Genomic DNA, 22,782 nt, shown 5'->3' with positions numbered 1-22,782 from the left:
GTTAAGAGTCGTTAACACTGATAACTAAAACCTGTTACTTTTTTCCGTTATTGTATTGTATTACCATACTCATGCTGAATCCATCACATTTTAAACATCACATTTATCAACATGAGGAGAGATTCTCCTTATTGTGTGTTTGCTTGTATATGCATATCAGAGTGGAGTTTATAGTTACTGTTCCTGGTGTGAGTAGCCCTTAAAACATATTGTGGGAAATTATCAGAGCCCTTTCTGGTAAAAAACGATTGAGAATAATACAAATATGAAACCAGGACAAGTAAAAACAATCAGTCTAGTTCCACATTGGGCACAAATGAATTTATTCATAACAAAACCAAGACTCTCAGCGGTGAAAGGAGCCTCTCCATCACTTGCCACATAATCCAGCCTATTTACAATTTATGAAGCGGTCCAAATTAAAACTCCAAGGCTCCACTAGAAAACCAATTACAAAAATACAACATAAATCAAAATAAAAACAAAGTATACATGAATGAGGGAAAGGGAAATTTTGTTTAAAAAAAAAAGAAGAAAAAAAAGGCGCACATCAAACGTCTGGGCCTTCACCTCCTGGAATAAGCTACAAAATGAAATAAAAAATCAGTATTAAAAAAGTCAACGCACAGACTTTTACATTTACAGTTATTAATTTAGCAGATACTTTATTCCAAAACGACTTACGTAAGAATTATATTACAAGGGCTTTGTTACATTGTGCCCGGAGCAACTCAGGATAAAGTCTATTTTACAGACAGACTTTGACAAGATTTCGGAGAGATTCTTGAAAGATTGTAGTCTTTTGAGTAAAGCTTGAATGAGGGGCATTAGTTAAAAGACTATATCTTCAATCTTTCAAGAATCTTTCCCAAATCTTGTCAAAGTCTGTCAGTGTAAAGTAGGCTTTAAGTGCACAACGTTGGAAGGGACACTGTTGGAAGCTGGGAATTGAACCTGGGCTTCTACTAGTACTTTCCGGGTTACAGCATGCAAGCCCAGCTTCATAACCACTATTCTACCACTGCCACAGAAACATTGTTCATTCTAAAATAATTAAACTTTGTGATTTATTTATTTTTCAAACTTACCATTGTAATGTTGTTGCCATTTAGTAGAATCTGGTCCAGTTTGGTTATCCTCCTACCTTCTGGTGTGATCTCACTGAGGAAAAGATGGTAATAATTTGAAACAGGTCAAGTGAAAGGGACATTTGTTTTCTCTTATGACTGCAGATGTAATAATCTATAAAAATTATACTTACAATTCTGTAACATCCTCCAACACCATGTCTGAGACCAGTAGTCAAGGAACATTTTGGAAGTATTGTAGCAGCAACTGTAACAGATACTATTTTATCCATGCCCTACTAGTCTCTACCTACCTGTAAATCAATCTCCGTTCAAAAAGTCCTACAAATAGATAAAAGGATACTGACGAAATCATCAAAACCCAGTAAGGTGCCGACAATCTCTTTGTCATTCTTCATGACGATGTGAATTCTGGAACCGATACATTTGTCCACAAGTTCTGTTGAGACAAGCGAACATTATAAAAATACATCTTTGTGTTATCAATTCTGCTTGGAAATGGACAGTCTGATTGGGCTGGGTGAACCCTGCCTGACCTGCTGGCGAATTTGGATATCGCCCGGCAGCTCAGGCAGACTCCCCATACTAATGTTAAATCTTTTAAAAAATTGAGCTTAATATGGTGATAGCCAGACTACAGTCTGATGATGACACTTATTTCTTTGCAGAGCTAGTAACTATAGCTATTTTTGCTTCAGGCTGTGAAAACATGATTGCCACAGCTCAACATAGCTTGAAGGGGATGTAGGGGATTGTGTACCAATGTCACTTGAGTGGGTATTAGATAATATGGCACAGTCAAGCAAAGGCAAGCTGGGTCCAATTCAGTCTTGGGGTAATGTCTCTTCTTCCCTTTCCTGAACATGCCTCGTCTATGCCATCCTCTAATTTGATTTTTCTTAAGAAAAAAACTTGCTTATGAAGACCTTGTACTATTACAATAAAGTTCATATAATTCCTTTCGCACGTATTATGTATGTTTATATCTCAGCATGTATTTAAACTGCAGCTCAAAGCGTGTTGTGTGTAACTCAACTTTTCAAACCCAGCCAAATGCGACGTTAGTCGCTCCTCAGTGAGCTCTCATTAATACGATACATTTGAAGTACATAGCAACCATTTACATTATCACGCTTATTTCGTGTTTGATGAAGTACTGTAGACTCTTGTCGTTAGAGTTCACGTCGATGCGCAGCTTCATAGGCTGCTATCAGAGTCTTCGACGCACACCTAACGTTATCTCGCTAACTTTGCTAGCTAGCCGGGGGATCTGAGAACACTATTCTCAGTAACATTGGTCACTTGCTATACACTAGAATAACAAAGAAGTTTGACGCAGCTGTTCAACTCTTCTTACAAACATATAGCAATGCATTTCCCTTCAATTCGCGGGAAAAGGCAAACAAACGTACCCAGTGGAAGCAGTTGAGAAGGATTTGTTGCAGGTGTTGCCGCCATGATGGAAAGTGTGTAAGACTGAATAATCAATCACAGATCTAGCTCTGTCGAACGGTAGGGATACTAAACAGTTACTGATCGAATCGATTTAAAGCGGAAATTCTCTCTGTAGGCCGACTGTTTCCAATGTAGCAGAATGTTTTGAAGATAACCAAAGGAAATTGGAGTCATTATAAAAAGATGTCCCTTTTACCCATGAAGTAATCTGAACCTTCAGTGCTGAATAGACTGGGGATCACTGAATTTGACAGAAAGTGAACGACTTTCCCTGAAAGCCATTGCATTGCACACGCTTCTGGTTCTCAGGCGTCTTAACAGCATGATACCACACTACTACCAGAGCCCGTCCCTTATTAGACATTCTCTGCTACTACTATTAATCAGTTCAGAGATTGTTCCTTAGTTAGATGCATGCCTAGACAGTAAAATATAACTTGCAGTGCACTGCACATTAGGTTCGAAGGATGGCGCTGCACGGAAGAGAAAAATAACGGTTGACGTCATGCAAACCCCATCAGTCACACGAAGCGGAAGCGCAAACCTGTTCCTTGTGACTGCGAGCTTGAAAACAGCCATCGAGTCTCGCAGAGGACTGTCACTGTTTTCTGTGTACACTTGGCACTTTACAGAATATCAAGATAAAGACAGCTAACGTTACAAGGGCCATGGAATCGCATGGCAAGGATGAAGTGAAAGGGCCCGTGCTACATATCGTGGTGGTTGGATTTCATCACAAGAAGGGTTGTCAGGTATGGGTCGGCATGTCACTGCTGGGCTCACTAGCTTGTCTAGGGAGCTGACTTGAAAACTTTTGGTCAGATTATCAAAATTGAGTGTAAGGGTGTTAGTTGCACGTTGTTGTTGGAAAAGAGTTTTGGCATGCAGTGTAACACCATCGTTAACATGAAAAAAGTAAACAAATAGCAATCCCTCCATAGAATTAGCGACTGCTAGGTTGGTTAGTTAGCAGTGAAGGGAATGAATGATATCATGATATCTTGATAATCTTGCTCTCTGTACAATGTTATGCATCCTTCAAATTGTCTTACTTCCTTAGTGTTTGCCTCCTACGAGGGTGTGTAAAGGTCGACACGGTTTGTTTTTTAGTAGGCTAAACGTTACAAACTGCAGCAACTGGTTTAGTGGTGACATTAGATCACGTCGGTTTTACATCAGTGCAGGATGGAAACTCATCTCTTTTACAGTCTTCTATCACAGAACTGCGTGAAGCGTTTATTGATGGAAATATTTCAAACCCTAATTTCACACAGAAAGCAGGGGTGGTGGCCGCTCTTTCGCCCTTTGGCAAGATTTGCACTCGTCTGGATTATGTAATGGAAGAAATATATCACTCATGCAGACATATTCATTGTAAATACAAGTCATGCGTGAGGACAAGGAGCCAATGGCAGTGAAGATATTATATATAAGATATACTCTGTTTCGTGTGCTACAGTCACAGTCATGTATTGGTAAACAGTCTGGTAAACACGCAGCTCATAAATGTATGAATCAGTTTGTCTGTCTATCGTGACGTTGCTCATATTAGGTTAATTCATGCACTTAGAATGTCTAGAAAACTGACTTAAACATGCAATATAAACTTTATTGTAGCGACACAGTAGGAAGGCACAGTAAGAAGGCTGAGCATATGCCTTTGAGTAAACATTTGTATTGAAAGTTCAATTAAGCTTCACTGTACTATCAACCTATCAAGAGGAGATGCCTGGGCCTGGACATAGGCATAGGTATAGGCTTTTGACATTTCACTGTAGGGAAGCTTCAAATGGATGCAATATAAGGATAAATATATGTTAAATTGTGTGTGTGTGTGTGTGTGTGTGTGTGTGTGTGTGTGTGTGTGTGTCTGTGTGTGAGATAGAGAGAGAGGGTGTGTGTGTGTGTGTGTGAGAGAGAGAGACAGAGAGAGACAGAGAGGTAGTTAGTGTTCTCAGCTGTTATTTGCCATCTGTGCCTTTCTTTTGTAAACGGGTCTTAGGCCGGGTTTGCACTGGGTGTGTTTTTGGTTTGGTCATGGGGGGGCAGCACAGCTGTTGGCCACTTACCTTAATAAAGGTACTAAGTCCTGCCCTGAGAGGGTCTGACCCCCTGCTGATCATTTACACACTCTATTGTATGTGATTAGACCTGCTGAGTGGAAGGAGTGCATTGTTTAATCTGGCCTCGTTTCAGAGAGGCAGAGAGATAGAGGGAGAGGGAGGTATTAGCTTCCACCTGATAGGGGTTACGAGCCTCCCTCGGAGTATCAAGAGATTAGGTTTGTCTCCCGGTTAGACTCTTCTCCCTCCCGATCCTTTTCAATCTAACAGTCTGTATCAATTCCATTACTTCGGCATGTTTTGCTTGCTCTAACATGTCCTTTTATCAGTCCTCTCTCTCTCTCTCTCTCTGTTTCACTCGGTCACTCGCTCTCTGAGGTAGAGGTTAGACTCAGGTCAGCGTGACCTTTCTATTACTCTAGCTGATCAACCGTACAGAGTCTGTCTTTGGCACATTGTGTATATTCATATTTCCTATCAGAGGCAGCAAAAGAAGCACACACATACTGTACACACACATCTTACATACTGTAGGTCTGTGTGTTAGAGATAGAGAGAGCCAACCCCTACTCATGTATTATTGACATCTGCCCAGTGGTCTCTTTTAGAAGAGATCAAAGTAAAAAAAAAATCCAAGTGCAATGTGAGCCAGCAGCTCTATCGTTCTTGCGTTGTTGATACCTGTCTGTAGACTACTGTTTGCAAAGTGGGAGTGAGTGAGTGAGTGAGTTAGTGACCAAACTTGGGCTCAATTGTTTTCCATTTAGTGAGTGATGATAAGTCCCTGATGTCTATGGTGGCCAAGACATGGGCAACTGATACCTCATCTATAATGGGTTGTTGAGCAGAGTCACTTTATTGTATTGGCCACCAACAACCTTATTTTGGCATTATTCTTCCCCCACCCAAACTGGGCTTTGATGTAGGATCAATATGTATAGTTCAGTGTGAATTATGCAACTCCAAAGTATCAAGTAAAATAATTAAAAGCTTAATAACCTTTCTAACTTGTGACTGTGAACTGCAGAAAGGCATTCTGATCTATGTTTCCTTTTTAAAACCAATCCACTCACTGTAACATGACAAGCTGTTCAATTTAAGCATCCATGCATTGCATGGCTGGAGCCTCTCTCACTGTGATTTTGTTTTGGCCAGGTGGAGTATTCATATCCTCCCATCATCCCTGATGAGGGCCATGACAGCGGTCTCCTTCCTGAGGAGTGGAAGTACCTCCCCTTCCTTTGCCTTCCGGATGGGGCACACAACTTCCAAGAAGGTGAGTTTGGACCAGAATCAGAGGGGAAAAGAAGATTAGGCCATCTGTGAATGTGTTTTTTCTCTGAAAGCCCAGATGCTTTTAATAGACTATTTAACAGACATCAGGCTATTTATATAAATAGTGGTTTGCACATAACTGTTGACTGTAGATTACTCATAGCCGCCACACTGCTACTTGCTCATGGTGCTACCTCTGTTCCTCTTGTTGGGATATAGCAGACAATATTCACCTCAATGCCACCACAAGTCTCTGTATGTTTGACTTCATTGGCCTATGTTGAGGCTTACCAAAAGCCTGAGGTGCATTCAGATTAGGCAAAGAGTGGCAAATGTTTGTGTTCGTGGGTTTCTTTGAACAGTTCAGTTTGAATTATTTGGTGTCAACTCAACATTCCATTCTAACGGTAATAGCATTGTTACCTTTGTCAAACTCCCGTGAATTTGAATGCACCTGTTTGCATTTGTTCGCCTATGTTTGTGAATTTGAATGCACCTCTGGTATTTGGGAGAGGCATTATTATTGATGTTGCATGTCAGTTTAAGGGTGTGTGGTCATGTGATGGCCTGCCATTCTCTCATAGCTGCCCAGCCTATGCACTAGCCTAAGATGCTATGTGGTTTGAGATGGTTCACCCCTCTTGCAGCATGACGGCACCTGTTAGCATTTAAGCATGCCTGCCAACTGTGTTGTTGTTGTTGTTGATCTTTGCAAGGCATGCATACTAGTTAGTGTGCTGGTTTAAACCCAAACATATTGTTGCTTAAAAGCAAAACTGGTTGTTTTAATAGATTCTATGGTGAAGCATGGCCAGATGTTGGCTATAGTAAGAGGTGTCGTCTCAGTTGTTTTGTAAAGTATATTTTCTGGGCTTTTATGCCTTTTTTTAATGATAGGATAGTGAAGAGAGACAGGAAGTGAATGGGAGAGAGCGTTGGGGTGGGATCTGGAAAGGACCACGGGGCGGGAATCGAACCCGGGTCGCCGGCGTACGGTGCAGGTGCCCCAGCCAGTCGCGCCACTGCCGGGGCCCGTCTCAGTTGTTTGATAGCTAAAAGGAACAAAGCTGTAGGCTGGGTCGCATGATGAGGAGATAACTCTGCAGAGAAGCTCTGTGCTGTGAGTGAAGCATTGAGCTGTGAACAGGCTGGGGAACTAGAGTCTGACCAAACGTGAGTTCCTCACAAGACTAAATAAGGATGCAGGAATTTGTGGCTTTGCTTTGAGGACAGAGGCCTATTTACCTCTCTACCACTCTGCCCACACGGTTTTGCACTCCGTAGAGGTTCCTGAGTGATGCTGCCTCTTGTGCGAGGTCTTTCTCACTGGGTTCTGGCCTCAGCTGTCCCTGTGTCATGGGTTTGTTTTCCCTGCTGAAATTAAGACTCTATTCAGTGATTTGGAAAAAACATCAGTGAATGAGCACACATGGAACGCTCCAAAGTTAATTTGCCCATTTCCCTGACATCTGAGTCTCCTCTCTTCTACAGTCTATCTTGTTTGATACTGTTTTATTTTTAGCACTGTTTTATTATTTTGATTACTGTTGACGTGTTATTGTTGTTCTGTTATTTTTGTTGTCTGTGTCATCTGCCTTAGTTTTTACGATTTGTACAAAAATGTCCTCCTGTTGCTGTACTGTGTCAGGACAGCTTCTCTACCCAGTACAATCTGCTGTTGGTTCTGTGTGTAAATCTTCCTTTCATAGATTCTCTTTTGTTGTGTACTTAAATGTAGGCCTGTGAGGTGTTGACTGACCTATAGTTTGACCTATGACTCCCAATGACTCCTAAATGCTGATCCATTTCCTTTAAGATGTGTTGAGTCATGCTATTGTTGATGCCATAAAGGTCGAACAAGAAACTCAAGTTTAATGACCTGACTAAAGTTCTCTTTTGAACTGAGTTGTCTTATTGTTAAGGTGCTGGATGGTAGCCTGGTAGTAAACTAGACCCTTGAATCTCGCGAGAACTCTGGATTTCCAGGGTAGCTCGATGGTACATTTCACTGGGTTTTGAACTGAGTTGTCTTATTGTTAAGGTGCTGGATGGTACATTTCACTGGGTTTTCTTTGTTTCAGACACCGTTTACTTCCATTTACCACCCCGGGACGGTGAGATGAAATGTGTCTATGGTGTGTCCTGTTACAGACAGATAGAGGCCAAGGTAAACGTGTTATACATACAGCACTGCTCTTAAGAGTACTAGTATTTCAATTCCATTGACATTTTCATGTTTCATTCACATGTTATTAAAAAGCTCCCTCTCGTTCCAGGCTCTTAAGGTGCGGCAGGCAGATGTTACCAGGGAAACGGTGCAGAAGAGTGTGTGTGTCCTCAGTCGAGTGGTGAGTCAGCTGACAGAGAGCCTTATGACAACTGGTCTGTGTGTGCGTGTGTGCGTGTGTGTGCGTGTGTGTGCGTGTGCGTGTGCGTGTGCGTGTGTGTGTGTGTGTGTGTGTGTGTGTGTGACTGTGTGTGTGTGTGTGTGTGTGTTATGAATGCTCAAAATGTGTGTGTGTGTGTGTGTGTGTGTGTGTGTGTGTGTGTGTGTGCGTGCGTGCGTGCGTAAATGCATGAGAGGGTGCAGGCCACACTGACAGAACTGATGTGAGGTTCATGTAGCTACTCCCCCCCCCCCAACCCCCCCCCCCCCCTTTATCATCATGGGACACCATGCTGCGCCTGTATGTAGCTGTTGCCTTTAAGCTCTCATGGCCATGTGCTTCACAACAAATCCCATAGTTATTGGTGATAAATAAACAAATAGATCATCATAACCAAAAATCCGAATCTTCGTGCATAATTTTCAGTTTGGAGTTCAGGGTGCTTCAAAGAAATACTAATGTATGGGTGTACTATGTATGGCTGTCTGCATCTACTAAAGGTAGATAAAAGTCTGCTAATATTGACAGAGCTTAATAACACTCTATTATGTGTTACTCTGCCACCTTATGGAGCTCATATATAGATTTCATCTTATTCCACAAAGTTTGAAGTTGCTTGTCATGAAATTGCGGCCCTAGGCTGTTGTGTGGGCGAGTGTATCGGGGCATGGATGTGAGAAAGGTCTCGTCCAGAAGGAATGCTCAAAATGTACAGTGTAGGAACAGCTGCCATGTGAGTGCTCTGGGAACTGAGGGGAGTGGCTGAGAGGTCTGCTTGGAGGGATCCTGTTGCTTGCAAGCTGTTGAGTTTTCAGCTCAAGTTCTGGTTTTGTGTTCCCTCACTCACTCACACGTGCCTCCCTCAAATGTAGATCAGTATGTTTAAATGTGCATGTCATGGTATTGAGCAGATGCTTTTGTTTAAAGCGACTTACAATGAATAGCCCCTAGAAGTAGGTTGACAACCCTACTTTACCTGTTTTACCTGACATACCTGTTTTTTCCTCTAGTTTATCAGTAAAAATGGTGCGTTGAACTTTGTGTCATGGTATATGAGGAAGAAACTATGTACACATCAAAAGTTCCCCATTAGTAAGCATGTTGAAGGGAGCATTATGGTCAGGGCTCGATCTGTGTGTGTGTGTGTGTGTGTGGTTACTGAGTGTGTCTACTGTATGTGTGTGAAGTGGGATGTGGTGCATGGACAGTAGTGCTTATCAGCAGCACGATCAACAGCAACAACATGTCAGTTACTGTACTGCAACATCAGCTATTTACAGTATTGTTGTTCCTCCTTCTCTCTCCCAGCCTTTGTATGGCCTCCTCCAGGCCAAGTTACAGCTCATTACTCATGCTTACTTTGAGGAAAAAGACTTCTCCCAGATATCCATTTTAAAGGTATGTATATGCATCCAGTTGGTACACATGTAAAATGTATTTTTAAAAGTGCTGTTATTGTTGTCATTATTAGTTTTTACCAAGTAAAAAAAATGTTTTACAAGTATTTTCTACTTTGCATCTCTCTCTCTTCTTCTCTCTCTCTCTCTCCCTTTCTCTCTCTCTTCCTCTTTCACACTCTCCCTCTCTCTCTCTGACTGTGCAGGAACTGTATGAACACATGAATGGCTCTTTGCGAGGCACGTCTCTGGATGGATCACAGGTGTACTTGGGTAAATCTGTCTCACTGTCCTCATTTGGCACAAAACACCATCACACAACAATCCATAACTGCTGCTAGACCACGCAAGAGCTGTGTTAGTCATTTCCCAGTCCAGAAAAGCAGCAAAGTCTCAGCTGCTCTAAGTGATGAGCAACTGAATGAGTGATCAAGATCTTTACCTGCAACTGAGTCCTTGCCAGAGTGCTATGTGAGATTTGGGTCGGGTGGGGGTTGCCAGAGGGGACAGAGAGTCTGCAGGTCAGGGTTTCAGGGCCAGAGGCATTTGTAATAAAACATTCAGGGGGAAGGACGAGGTGAGCAGGTGCTGCTCGGTGGCTTTTGTGTGTGCACAGTCTGGCAACGGTACAATTGAGAAGTGTTGAGAAGAGCTCAGACCTCTCTCTGTTGTCTGTAAAGCCTGCTAGTTCTCATTGTAAATGATCAGTGTTCTAACAGTGATTAACCTTGATACATCATGTCTTAAACAATGGCATACGTGGTCCTTAATTAGCAAAGCTAAGCAAATTGCTTAGAAAGAAAAAAAAACATCTCATTGTTCAGTTAGATTTACAGTCAATTCCTGTGTATTAGCTGCATTGTGTATAAACGGCAAGACAGTATTTTATGTAAGTGAAAAAAAAAAACAGAACCATATTAATACCATATTAACCGCCCCCGTGTATCAACCTCATAGCTGAATACATTTTGCAAAATCAATGCATAAACCGCGGCTAATAGCTGGGAAATTACGGTAGAAGTTTAGAAGCACAGGTTTTATAGTTGTATCAGGTAATCTTCTAAATAACCTGCGCACTTCAGTCATTCATGCAAGTTTTAATTGCCAGCCTAGATTTCGGTCAAACAACCATCCTCAGGGCATCCTCTCAGTTTTTGTTTGTCTGGCACCTTCTTTATTGTGAGTGCGGTGTAATTCCTCCAAAATAGTTCTATCAGGTGAAATAAATCTCATGCCTGTTCTCCCCCCTTGTTGCTACAGGACTGTCTCCAAGAGATTTAATATTGCACTTTCGACACAAGGTAATCCTCCCATTTCTTGAAACCCATGCTTCTGCTTTATCCCTGACAGAAATTAGATTTTGCCACAAAGAATTCATGCAAGCGGTTGTTCACTCCAGGGCTCTCTGAGTTAACCTGTTTTGTTAATCCCACCAGAGTCTCTGTAACAATGCCTTCTCTCTTCCCTTTCTCCCCCAGGTCCTCATTCTTTTTAAACTAATTCTCCTGGAGAAGAAGGTAAGACCTCTTAGACATTATGTTTACACTTGAGTTTGATAATAGTGCTTCAAGAATATCCCTTATGATGTTTTTGCTGTGAAGAACTAGATTCCTTTTGGATGTGCTTGATAGAAATCTTTTCCTTTTTCTAAAGGAAGCAATTACCGTGCTGTAAATGAGTGCAGAGTTCTCCTAGAGTCCAATCAGGCTGGTAATGAATGTCTTCTGATCTCATCCTGCAGGTCCTGTTCTATGTGTCTCCAGTGAACAGACTTGTTGGCGCCCTAATGACTGTGCTGTCCCTTTTCCCTGGTAAGCTGCTGGACACTCCGTTATAAAGATGGCACAGCAGAGCAAAAAGACAACACAAAAAATGAGTGATTGTGGTGGGGTCAGATCATAATCTTGACTATCTTGAAGATTTGTTCTTATTTTAAAGTGGAGGAAGGGACACGGTAATGTGCTTTATTCTCACTCACAGTCTCATTGCTCCTCTTTGTGTCGCTGTAGGCATGATTGAGCATGGCCTGGCTGACTCCTCCCACTACAGGCCGAAGAGCAGCGTGTCCGAGGAGCTGCCCCCGGTCATCGAGGCCGTACCCGGCGCCGAGGAGTTTGTGTCCGTGTCGGTCACCGACATCGCCAATGCCACGCGCGAGCTGGAGGGCGGCGCCGCAGACACCCCGAAAGCCGCCGCGCCCTCCCCCGGCAGCCCCGTCAGGGACGACGCCCACCTCCTGAAGCCGCCGCAGCGCACCTCCCCGGACTCGTCCGAGAGCGACTGGGAGACGCTGGACCCCAGCGTGCTGGAGGAGGCGCAGCAGAAGGAGGAGGAGGAGGAGGAGGAGGAGAAGGCGGCCGGTGGGGGGTCCGGGTCGGCGCCGGACATCAGGGAGCAGGACTCGGAGGCCTTTGAGCCCAGCGTGCCCATCACGGTGCAGCCGCAGTCGAACGCAGGCGGCCAGGGCGTGATCACCCAGGGGCTGCTGTCCGGTCTGGAGGAGGACCAGTACGGCCTGCCTCTCGCCATATTCACTAAGGTATGTGGGGGACATGCACATGTGCATATGCTCGCAATCAAACTGAATCACTCGCATGGCTAATGTATGCAATGAAATTCAGACAACCAAGTTATTTACATTTATGAAAATGTATTTGAAATATTGTGAAATAAATTCAAGAAGATGTTTTGAAATTTACCTTTTGATATGTTGTATAACGTTAAAACTATTGAAATTGTTTGATAATCTATCAACGTGTACAACAAAACTGGACTCTCATTTTGGAGAAGTTGCGCAGCAAGTCTCTGTAGTGTCTCTCAGGTCATATTGCGCGGTGTTAACTGTGATCTGCGTTGCCAGGGTTACCTGTGCTTGCCGTACATGGCCCTGCAGCAGCACCATCTGCTCTCTGATGTGACTATACGGGGCTTTGTTGCTGGGGCAACCAACATCCTCTTTCGTCAGCAGAGGCACCTGAGTGATGCCATAGTAGACGTGAGTCATCCTCTTCTCTTTTCTTCTCCTCTCTCCTCCTCTCTTTTCTTCTGCTCTCTCCTCTCACTTTTTTCTTCTGCTCTCTCCTCTTCTCTTCTCTTCTCTTCTCCTCTCTCCTCTGCTCTTTTCTTTTCCTCTCTTCTCTTCTCTTCTCCTCTCCTCTCTCCTCTGCTCTTTTCTTCTCCTCTCTCCTCTCTCCTGCTATTTTCTTTTCCTCTCTCCTCACTCTCCTCTTCTCTTCTCTCCTCTTCTCTTTTCTTTTCCTCTCTCATCTTCTTTTTTCTTCTCCTCACTCCTCTCACTCACACAGACTGCTCGTCATGCTCATCAAGTCTTTCAAAACTGTCAGTGCCCAAATCTTGTTGCTCAGTTTCACCTGTTTTATCGTAATGCACAAGACACCATTTTTAGTATATATATAAGCATTTATAAAAAAGTATATTTTTGGGGCTTTTTATGCCTTTAATGTGTGACAGGATAGTGGAGAATGATAGGAAGTGAGTGGTAGAGAGAGTAGGGGTGGTATCTGGAAAGGACAACGGGGCGGGAATTGAACCCGGGTCGCTGACGTACGGTGCAGGTGCCCCAACCAGGCCGGGGCCCAAGATACAGTTTGACCCGTTGATTTGAGTCTGTGATGATGTGTGTAGGTGGAGGAGGCCCGGATCCAGATCCAGGACCCGGAGCTGAGGCGGATACTGAGTCTGACCACAGCTGACCTGCGCTTCGCCGACTACCTGGTCAAGCATGTGACCGAGAACCGCGAGGACGTCTTCCTGGATGGGACCGGCTGGGAGGGAGGCGATGAGTGGATCAGAGCGCAGTTCAACCTGTATGTGCACTCACTGCTCTCCTCCACGCTACAGCAAGGTAATCACACACACACACACACATATATACACACACACACACACACACACATGCACACTCAGAGCACAGTTCAACCTGTATGTGCACTCACTGCTCTCCTCCACGCTACAGCAAGGTAATCACATACACATACACATACACATACACACACATACACGCACGCACACACACACACACACACACACACACACACACACACACACACACACACACACACACACACACACACACACACACACATGCACAGGTATGCAAGACTAGAAGTATAATTATTGGGTTGAAGGACAGTATAATGTTCTGTAGGGCACACAAGGGTACAAAGAGCATGTGGCATGTTCAACTCCACTATTTAAGATGGAGCAGCATGTTACTTCTGCATCCGGCCATCATCCTCTAATTTAGTGCAGATGCCTTGACAAACAACCTGCAAGCTCCAGTAATCATCCACATTCTCTGCCAGTTTTCTCCCAAATAGTGTTCTGTTGGTCCTTGGATCTGGTTAATTAGTTTGAGTACATGGTTGATATTAGTGTGTCCTGTCTTTCTGAATGTGTTTGGCAACCACACCACTAAGTGTCAGTATAAAGCCTCTTTAAGTGGAGAAGGAAGTTGTATGTATGCAAGCGGAAACCTCCAGTGTTGAAAAATGAACCCAACACGGAAGTGCCAAAACATGCAGTTCCTCAAATGGCCACCTGAGGCTGGCTCCAAAAGGGAGTCAGTCCTCAATTCCCATAGACCTCTTTAGTAAAAAAAAAAAATCCAGTTTTACTGCAGTAATAAATATGTTTACAGCTAAGTACCGCTTTTTCATAACTTTTTTAAATTATGTAGCCATAAAATTAGGAGTGGAGTATGAATTGGCTGAGAGTTGAGAGTCCTCAGGAAATTCCAAGCCACCACACTTCACAGCTTCAAATCTGCTTTTCAGTGACAGAGGGTTTGTCCACTTTCTCTCTTTTTCACAATCTATGTATATAAAAATAATTTTAGTTAGAGGTCACATATTTTAAATCATTTCTTGAGGTCTCAATGAAACATCTGTGTCACACTTGAGTCAAAATAGCAAAAGGAAGGAGCACCACAACACCGTTTCAACCTTGTCTAAAGATCCCTATTCAAAGCACCATGTGTGTGTGCCTGTACAAACAAGGGCATATGGAATGATGGCTTTGCTTCATCATTTTGTAACAGGTCCCGAGCTTGTGGTATCAGACCACACTTTCGTACATTTGTTCTTCAGTGAGTGAAGACTTGATCCAGGTGGATAAAACTGAGGTGGTTTTATTTCACAAACTTCCCTCCTTGACGACATGAAGGGTAGAAAGTTCCTTTTACTGTGTCTTACTGTATCGCTCTTGTCTCGCTTTGGTAGCCATCCCAGATCCCAAATGCATACGTTACTTCATGTCCGTCTCCTGTGCATTAAGTAACGAATACAACAGGCTGTGCGACTCAGGTTGTGGAGACAATGGCCTAATCTCAAAGTCCATACACACGGACTGACAGATTTTGAAGCACATTCCCATGAGGTTTGTGAGGGCCTAGGGCTGCCCCACTGCCAAATTGTGGAGTGTGAGGGCATGCTCATTGCTCACATACTTTTTGAGCCCTTTCAATAAGTGCATTTCTGCAGACTTTACCCAAGGGGGATGGCCAACAGTTCATAGTAATGTGACGTGACACACAGATTTGCCATTAGAGAAAGCCTGGAGGCTTAAACAATGTAGTAGACGATTGCCATAAACAGAAATAATGTACAATTTGTTTTTGGTGTCATCAATTTCATGTAGCAAGCGCTGCCCCATTCCTGCTATCAGCGCACTGAGCCAGTACAGTCTCTGGAACTCAATCACTTACCAACTGATATCCTTTCAATCTTTTAGGGTTCAGGGCTTAGACCTTAGGAGGGATTTTGAGATTCAGCCATCAACACAAGCAGCAGAGTAATTGTAGGTGTGTGACCTGTGTACATGCATGCATCCCATCTCTGTGGCCACTGGGAGCAGTGGTCAATACAAGCAGCGTGAATGTACACTTGGTGGAAACTCCTGAGCACAAGTAGCAGCAACAACAATTACATACAAAGTCACAAAAGTATATCAATAAATGTAAAGTTTATCCCATGTAAACACAACACAAGAGTTAGAACTTTTTCATTGCAGGTGCACAAATTCTATGCTACACATCATACATTTTAAAAATGTTGCTACAGTTGCTGCAATATATGTGTGTATATTCTAAAACATTCACACATCTGTATGCCATTATATTAAACTGGTCTCTGTAGGAGAAGGGGACAATACAACATGTCAGTTGCACATTCTCAAGTTCTTCATTACTGAATAATTTAGGTCAACATGAGTCCCTTAATGGACAAGCAACAGCCTCAAATAGATCATTTACATTCACTAGCAGCTGCCACAATTTATGCTTAATTCCTTGGACACTGTTTTAGAACTGTCAAAGGGAAAACACAATCTTAAAGAATTGTTTTAGATAAAGAAAGTTATTATTTAAAGGAAAGGTGAAAGGTCAGAGTATATCTGTCTGTCTGGCTTCATCCATCCATCCTAAATCATCCATTAGGCTGCTTTCACTTTGAAGTTACATAACTGGAATAGAAGAATAGAATATATACTTTTTTGATCCTGTGAGGGAAATTCAGTTCTCTGCATTTAACCGAATAAGGGAACACACAGCACACAGTAAACACACAGTGAGGTGAATCACACAACCCAGAGCAGTGAGCTGCCTGCCCGACCAGCGGCGCTCGGGGAGCAGTGAGGGGTTAGGTGCCTTGCTCAAGGGCACTTCAGCCGTGGTGGACTGGTCGGGGATCGAACCAGCAACCCTCCGGTTAGAAGCCCGAAGCCCTAACCAGTACACCACGGCTGCCACATGTGTGGATATAAAAGACTTGAGGGCAAATGGGAGAATCCTGCCTACATGTATGAACATCAATAAAGCAGAGGGATGCCAAACATAGTCTTGAGCACATCTTTTCACTCTTCTTCCTCACACTTCAGGATAATGATAACATGTAAGCAAACACACACACACACACACACACACACACACACACACACACACACACACACACACACACACACACACACACACACATGCACACGTACACACACACACACAGCTGTACAGTCATGGCTCACGCTGATCTAGCCGTTCGCCGTTCTTGGCAGTGCCATTGAGATGCACGTTTCACTGATATCAGCTGATGAATTGTGCATCTTCATTAATTCATGTGTGTAATGAAGCCTGGCCCTCTGCTCCATCCAGATAATGAGAAGCTGTTGGCTGATTATGGAGCTCCATTCGTCTCAGCCTGGAAGATCACACACAACTTCAGAGTGTGGTACAGCAACAAGCACCCAGCCATGACTGAGATCACACCTGGGTAAGACATTGTGAATGACACAACAGTAACAAAGCAAGTTGTACCCCAATTGTAGTGCTGTTTAAAAACAGAATCATCTTTTTTTTGTGGCTGTTTAGCCTTACGGGTCCTTACCACTGTCTGTTTTTGTCCCCCCCCCCCACAGCCATCCGTTCCTTGGCCAGTACAGTGTAGCGGACATGAAGCTTCGTCTCTCACAGTGAGTACTGCTGCTTTTGTATCACTTGGGCCTTTAGCATTCAGACACATTGGGTGCCTCTCATTTGGTCTTTTATACACCCTCCCTTCCTTCCTCGATCCTCGTCCTCACTAATCTAGATAAAGAATGATTGGGCGGCAACAATGGGATAGTCTATCCAGTGTTAGTTATAGATCAGTGGGAACGGGCCCCGAGGATTGAGGAGAGTGACCCATTCTGACCTCGCTTTCGTCTGTTCCCTGCTATTCATCGGAGAGCGGATGTGAAATGAATACCGCGATACAAGGAAATATGAAATCTAGATTCGACCACTGTGATGAGTTCATGTGATACCTTTAGAGACGTTGCCAGAGGCACCATATTAATTTGTTTCTGTTGAAAGTGTATCTAGGGCATCAGGGCATTCATGATGAATGCCCTAATGAAGGTCTAAGGACCAAAAGCTTGGTAGTAAAACACATTTTTTGCATGGATCCAAGTGTGCAGAGATTTTTTTCCTAGATATTCTGCCTGCAGATGTTCTTCTGGCACCTTGGTGTTTGAGAGTGCGGTGTACTACTCTAGAACTATTTCTGTTGAAAGTGGAATGCCAATAACATGCTGCCACCCAGTGGTAGTCAGTGGAAGTAGAACATATCTGTTTTGCCATCAGGCTCAGGAGTTAACTTGACAGTGTTCTGAAAAAACTCTCTTGATTTGATGCAGTCATGATGATACATGTCATCATCTCTCATCCGTCTCTCTGAAATGCTCCCAAAGGATTCTAACACTGTAACCTGCTGTGTTCCTCGTTCTGTGTCAGCGTAGTCCATCTAAAAGTGTCTGCTGGTCTATTCACTCACACGTTAGGGAGCTCAGCAGCTCTTCACGTCCTCCTCTCCTGGCCTCTCATCTGTCCATACGGAGCACTGAGCTGCTGCTTGTCATGATGGACACGGAATAAACCTAAGCCTCCTTATATTCACAGCTAGATCATTTACTAAAGAGTTCAGTCTAGCACAATCTAGCATATCGCTCTCCTTGTTTGTGGATGTTTGCTTGTGTGTGTGTGTGTGTGTGTGTGTGTGTGTGTGTGTGCGTGTGTGTGTGTGTGCGCGCGGTTGGTTTGGTTCCAGGAAGTTCAGAGTGGGAAGGTGATCTGGGCTGGTATAGGGTTTCTCCCTGTGCCCCATCCTTAAAATGAAAGCCTCTAGGATTACACATGGCATATTTGCGCCGTGTGTGTGTGTGTGTGTGTGTGTGCGTGTGTGTGTGTGTGTGTGTGTGTGTCTGTGTGTGTGTCTGTGTGTGTGTCTGTGTGTGTGCCTGTGTGTGTGCCTGTGTGTGTGTGCTAATGGGGGTTCATGTAAGGGTGTCTTCATCCGTCCTCATCTATTGATAGCTTTATGGTGAGAACCCCAGCAGGGCTACTTGCTGTTGATATATTGGCTTCTCACTTCCTGTCCAGGGTAGGGTGTCAGGCACCCTGTGAACTTTGTCGTAATGCCTTGGTAAACAAATAAACAGACATGGTCACTCAACTAGTGCTCAAATAGATCAAATATATTATTCTGTATTTGAACTAACACAAGAAGTCATATTTCATGTGAAGCGCACTTTGTTTTGCCCAGACCTTTTCCCCTCCTGCACTTTGCATCATGGGTAAATTCAGTCCCAAGCAGGTGACTGACAGGGAGAAAATGAGTGCATGCTTGGTGTTGGCCTACATTTACCCCAAGTCACTTCCTCTATCCCTTGTGAACAGACAAAAAAAAGAAAAGGGACAGGAAAAGGGCCGTCAGGCTTTCTTTGAATTTCAATGGCCACAGTCAGCAGCACTGGGTTGCCCTCAGTGGAAAGTGTGTAGCATTGAATATGAGGCCAACAATGCTGGTATTGAGTGTCACAACAGAGAAGGGTAACTAGTGTTACAAAGGAGCCTCATCACATTTCATAGGCATGGCTCCTCCTCAGCCACGGCCAGAGACCAGACCTAGAGACCTTTTCTAGTCTTGGGATTCAAGAGACCGGGAGCTCTACCTGTAGTCATGACATCAGTACTGGTGGCGTAGCAATTGGGCTCTTGTGGGTCCCCAGGAAACATCTTGTTTGGATAAAGACCTCTTTTTAAAGTGTAATTTTATTTGGAGCATTCGAGGAATCCATAATATAGTGAATGAATTGAATGAGGATTTTTCACAAGTTTGTTTTGTTATGTGATAGTTTGCACACTCACTCTTTGGTCTGTTGTTGGCTACTTATACATTAGGTGATTATATGTCTGAGTTAGATGATCTCTCCATTATATTATACAAATTACAAATAAATAGAATTAAGATACGTGTAATACTTACTTACCTGAGACCTGGCCTGTGAACATTTTTATCACCTAAATCAGTGATTATAGTTTTTTGTGCGGTTTTGTCTGTAGGCTGGATTTGGCCAAACCAACTGGCCTGATTTGAATTAAACCTACAGTAGCATGAACTAATGAAGAGGCCGTTACATTTTGAGCAGATCCAAATCACCGGTCAAATCTGTGAATTTAGTTTCACTTTCACTAAAGCTGCTGTGCCAGTCGGCCATACAGCATCTGGCCTTGGCTGCGGTCTGCACTCTCCAAGTGCCCATATAGTTACCTAATATCTCAAACTGCAATTAATGGCAAGGAAACTTAATACCAGGAAGGGAGCATTTAGATATGCAACCGTGTGTGAGAGTGGATGTATTTTTGGACGCTTGGCTTTAATGGTTGTTTATTTTCTGTCCTCTGTGGTATTCCAGCTCGGTGCAAAATAGTGAGCGCGGGAAAAAGATTGGCAACGCTGTGATGACCACCAGCCGGAGTGTCGTCCAGACGGGGAAGGCTGTAGGTAAGTGGAAACGGAAAACCAGAAGCATTCCCATTTTCATGTTGTGTTGTGATGCCATCGTCCCTCCTCGCTGCCGATTGATTGGATGCATCATTCCTTTGATTAGTAACTGTGCACATTTGACTGTATTAACTGTATGTTTTAAATTATTTTATCTATTATCAACAGTTTTCCAACTATTTTGAGTCCTTCTATGAGGCAATACAGCTGATTCTTGTATCCTCTCCCTCAGGCCAGTCTGTGGGGGACGCCCTGACCAGTGCAAAGTCCGCCATGTCATCATGGTTCTCCACCTTGGCCCAGCCGGCTGCTGTGACCTCCCCAACCTGTCCTGAGACCCTAGCTCCCGACGAGTGACACCCACACCTCCTCTGTGAACTATGATAAACCTCCAGCATGTAACCGAACCAGATCCAGAGGCAAGCCAGGGACACCGATCACCCCTCCTGCCACACATCCTTGGATTGCTTAAGATAACTTTAGGTTGGTTCATGGTTCAGGTAGCACTGATGTTCTACCGCGACTGGATTCTTGGTATTCCAGCCATCATTTGCTACCATGCTATCCATGGCTTCACTTGAACTTGAGCCTCAGGATGAACTTGATACATCAGGCACTGTCAACCCTGGACTTCACCGTCAAGGCAGAGTAAAATGCCATCTCCACACTAAAGTACATTTCGATCTTCATCCGTTACCACCACTAACCAGAACTGGCCACGCATCTCACACTTGTTCCTTCTGATCAAAAATGACAGACAGAAGCCCTTGGCCCTGAGAATTCTGTAATGATCTTTTAATCCCTTTATATTCCCTCAAAATAACCTGAATGGACTCAATTGGAGTGGGATCATGAAGGATCCAAGTCCAGGTGTTCTGGGAGTACAGTATGTTTATGTTTGTTAATGTATCTATCTCTGTTTGTGTGTATATCTGTGTGTGTGTGTGTGTGCGTGTGTGTGTGTGTGTGTGTGCGTATGTGTGTGTTTGTGTGTGTGTGTGTGTGTGTGCGTGTGTGTGTGCGTGTGTGTGTGTGTGTGTGTGTGGTGGGTGCACGTGTGTCAAAGTTCTCCCTGCAGGGAGTGAACATGCACGTGAGCACTGCTGTAGGCCAGAATAGCTGGCTTTATTTTTGCATCGTATGAACCGAACGGGATTTTCTTTTGCTGCTGAAGATTTGGTGGTTATATGAGTTTTAACGGAGAACTTCCCCTGCCCATGTTATAGGTCCTGCTACAGCTGCTAGCTGGGGTCTCATATCACTATAGAAGGGCCTCTTATGGTACCGCTGACCGTATATATATATATATATATATATATACCGTATATATAGTAGCTTCTCCAGAGGAGGTTGCTGTCTAACAGGAGGCTATTGGGAGAGATGCCAGACTGGGTGATATCATTCTGAGTTTAAGACAATCCAGTATGGCATCGGACTAAATGACCCATGGCCCTTTATCACCTGTGGCAGTTACATGTATCTCTGGGTGGCCCAGTATCTCCATCTAAGGGGATGTTGGCTGGACGTCCTCAGCGTTCACGGATCCTCTTAGCAGTGGAGTGATTTCATTCTCTAGTAAGATCTCTACTAGTTTAAGGGTTATTTACCGAGACCTCTTCCATGATAATGCCAGTCCTTTGGGCTGTCACATCAATTTGATGAGATCTCAGTCTATTCGAGGTGTTCATTGCAGTCTGCTCTGATATAGACTGTCCTGTCGGAGGCTTTGTGTTCTGATGATGTTCAAGGTTTGACCTTTGACATCAGAGGTAGATTGGATAACATTGAAATGTATGCATTAGCATGACCCTGAGGTCAGCCCTTCCCCATTTCCTACTGTATTTTTGAGACTGTACAGAAATCTTATTCTTTGATGAAGGACTAAATGTAAAACAGTGAAGGTCTTAGACTGAGAGTGCGGACTATGTAATGCATTGACCTATTATTATATTTGCTTTTTATTTGCATGGGTGCTTTGCAATACACCCATTTGAACTGTAAATTGTTTTTGGTGAGAATGCTGAATAGACCTAAATTAACTTAAATTGAGGATGTCTTAGGTTTATGTATTTTCTATTAATTTAATTGACAACATCCAATGCTCTCCTTTTTATCATGTTTTCCCCTGGACCAGTAACAATATCGCTATTGCACACAAAGCTGTATTAGCCGTTTTATCATCTGATAAAAGTATTTACGTGTGTATGTATAAAATATGAATGTATTCCTTTTCCAACGAGAGCTGTATAATTCTCAACCTATTTTCCTGATAAATGCTTTTGAAGTCAAGAGAAAACAAAATTAAGACAATAATATTGATAATATTGATGTAATAAACAGGAATAATTCTATTCATCTGGTGGACACGCCCTTATTTTTCAGTACACAGGGACAGAGTTTGACATTTAAACATAAATCTGAAGAAAACAACAACAACCGCCTGCAGTCCATCTTTTGCCATAGCTCCTCCTTCCATCCAGCCTGGTGCTAGGCCTGCCCGTCTCTGTGCAGATATAGGTCATCCTAACAAAAGCCGGGCAGAGGGGGGGTGGGTGGGACGCAGAGGCATGACCAGACAAAAACATGTCACCCACGTGCCACTCAACAACAATGCTGTGCCACCACCATCAGACCGGATGAACCAAGTGACCTTACCCATGACTTTGAGATTAATGGGCAGGAGGGGGGGGTGGGGGGGTGGCTGGCCGGCTTTATTGAGCGGCTGTTTGTGCCGCTGCCCGCGCTGAAAACACTGCGTGTTTACCAGGGACGTGGCTTTCAATGGC

At 43.6% G+C, this 22,782-nt stretch overlaps 2 protein-coding genes across 2 annotated transcripts; one reads left to right on the top strand and one right to left on the bottom strand.

The window, feature by feature from the left end:
- Window positions 1–299: 299 nt before the first annotated feature.
- On the bottom strand, window positions 300–2,625 carry lsm5 (LSM5 homolog, U6 small nuclear RNA and mRNA degradation associated). Its single transcript, XM_062521076.1, has 5 exons — window positions 2,501–2,625; window positions 1,432–1,527; window positions 1,262–1,289; window positions 1,089–1,161; window positions 300–583 (listed from the first exon to the last, which is right to left on the bottom strand). The coding sequence occupies exons 1-5, from the start codon at window positions 2,544–2,546 to the stop codon at window positions 551–553; spliced, it is 276 nt and encodes a 91-aa protein (XP_062377060.1). The 5' UTR covers window positions 2,547–2,625; the 3' UTR covers window positions 300–550.
- A 468-nt stretch (window positions 2,626–3,093) lies between these two features.
- On the top strand, window positions 3,094–22,347 carry avl9 (AVL9 homolog (S. cerevisiase)). The gene is made up of 16 exons (XM_062521365.1): window positions 3,094–3,295; window positions 5,762–5,882; window positions 7,963–8,048; window positions 8,158–8,229; window positions 9,577–9,666; window positions 9,872–9,938; window positions 10,926–10,966; window positions 11,144–11,182; window positions 11,407–11,476; window positions 11,675–12,204; window positions 12,526–12,660; window positions 13,311–13,530; window positions 16,828–16,945; window positions 17,091–17,144; window positions 19,908–19,996; window positions 20,229–22,347. Exons 1-16 carry the CDS (start codon window positions 3,212–3,214, stop codon window positions 20,351–20,353), a joined length of 1,941 nt encoding a protein of 646 aa, XP_062377349.1. The 5' UTR covers window positions 3,094–3,211; the 3' UTR covers window positions 20,354–22,347.
- The last annotated feature ends 435 nt before the right edge of the window (window positions 22,348–22,782 follow it).

Source organism: Sardina pilchardus, chromosome 19, assembly GCF_963854185.1.
Source record: "Sardina pilchardus chromosome 19, fSarPil1.1, whole genome shotgun sequence".
Classification (NCBI taxonomy): Eukaryota; Metazoa; Chordata; class Actinopteri; order Clupeiformes; family Clupeidae; genus Sardina; species Sardina pilchardus.
The sequence above is the reverse complement of the archived record's forward strand: the minus strand, read 5'-3'. Positions and strand labels throughout refer to the sequence as shown.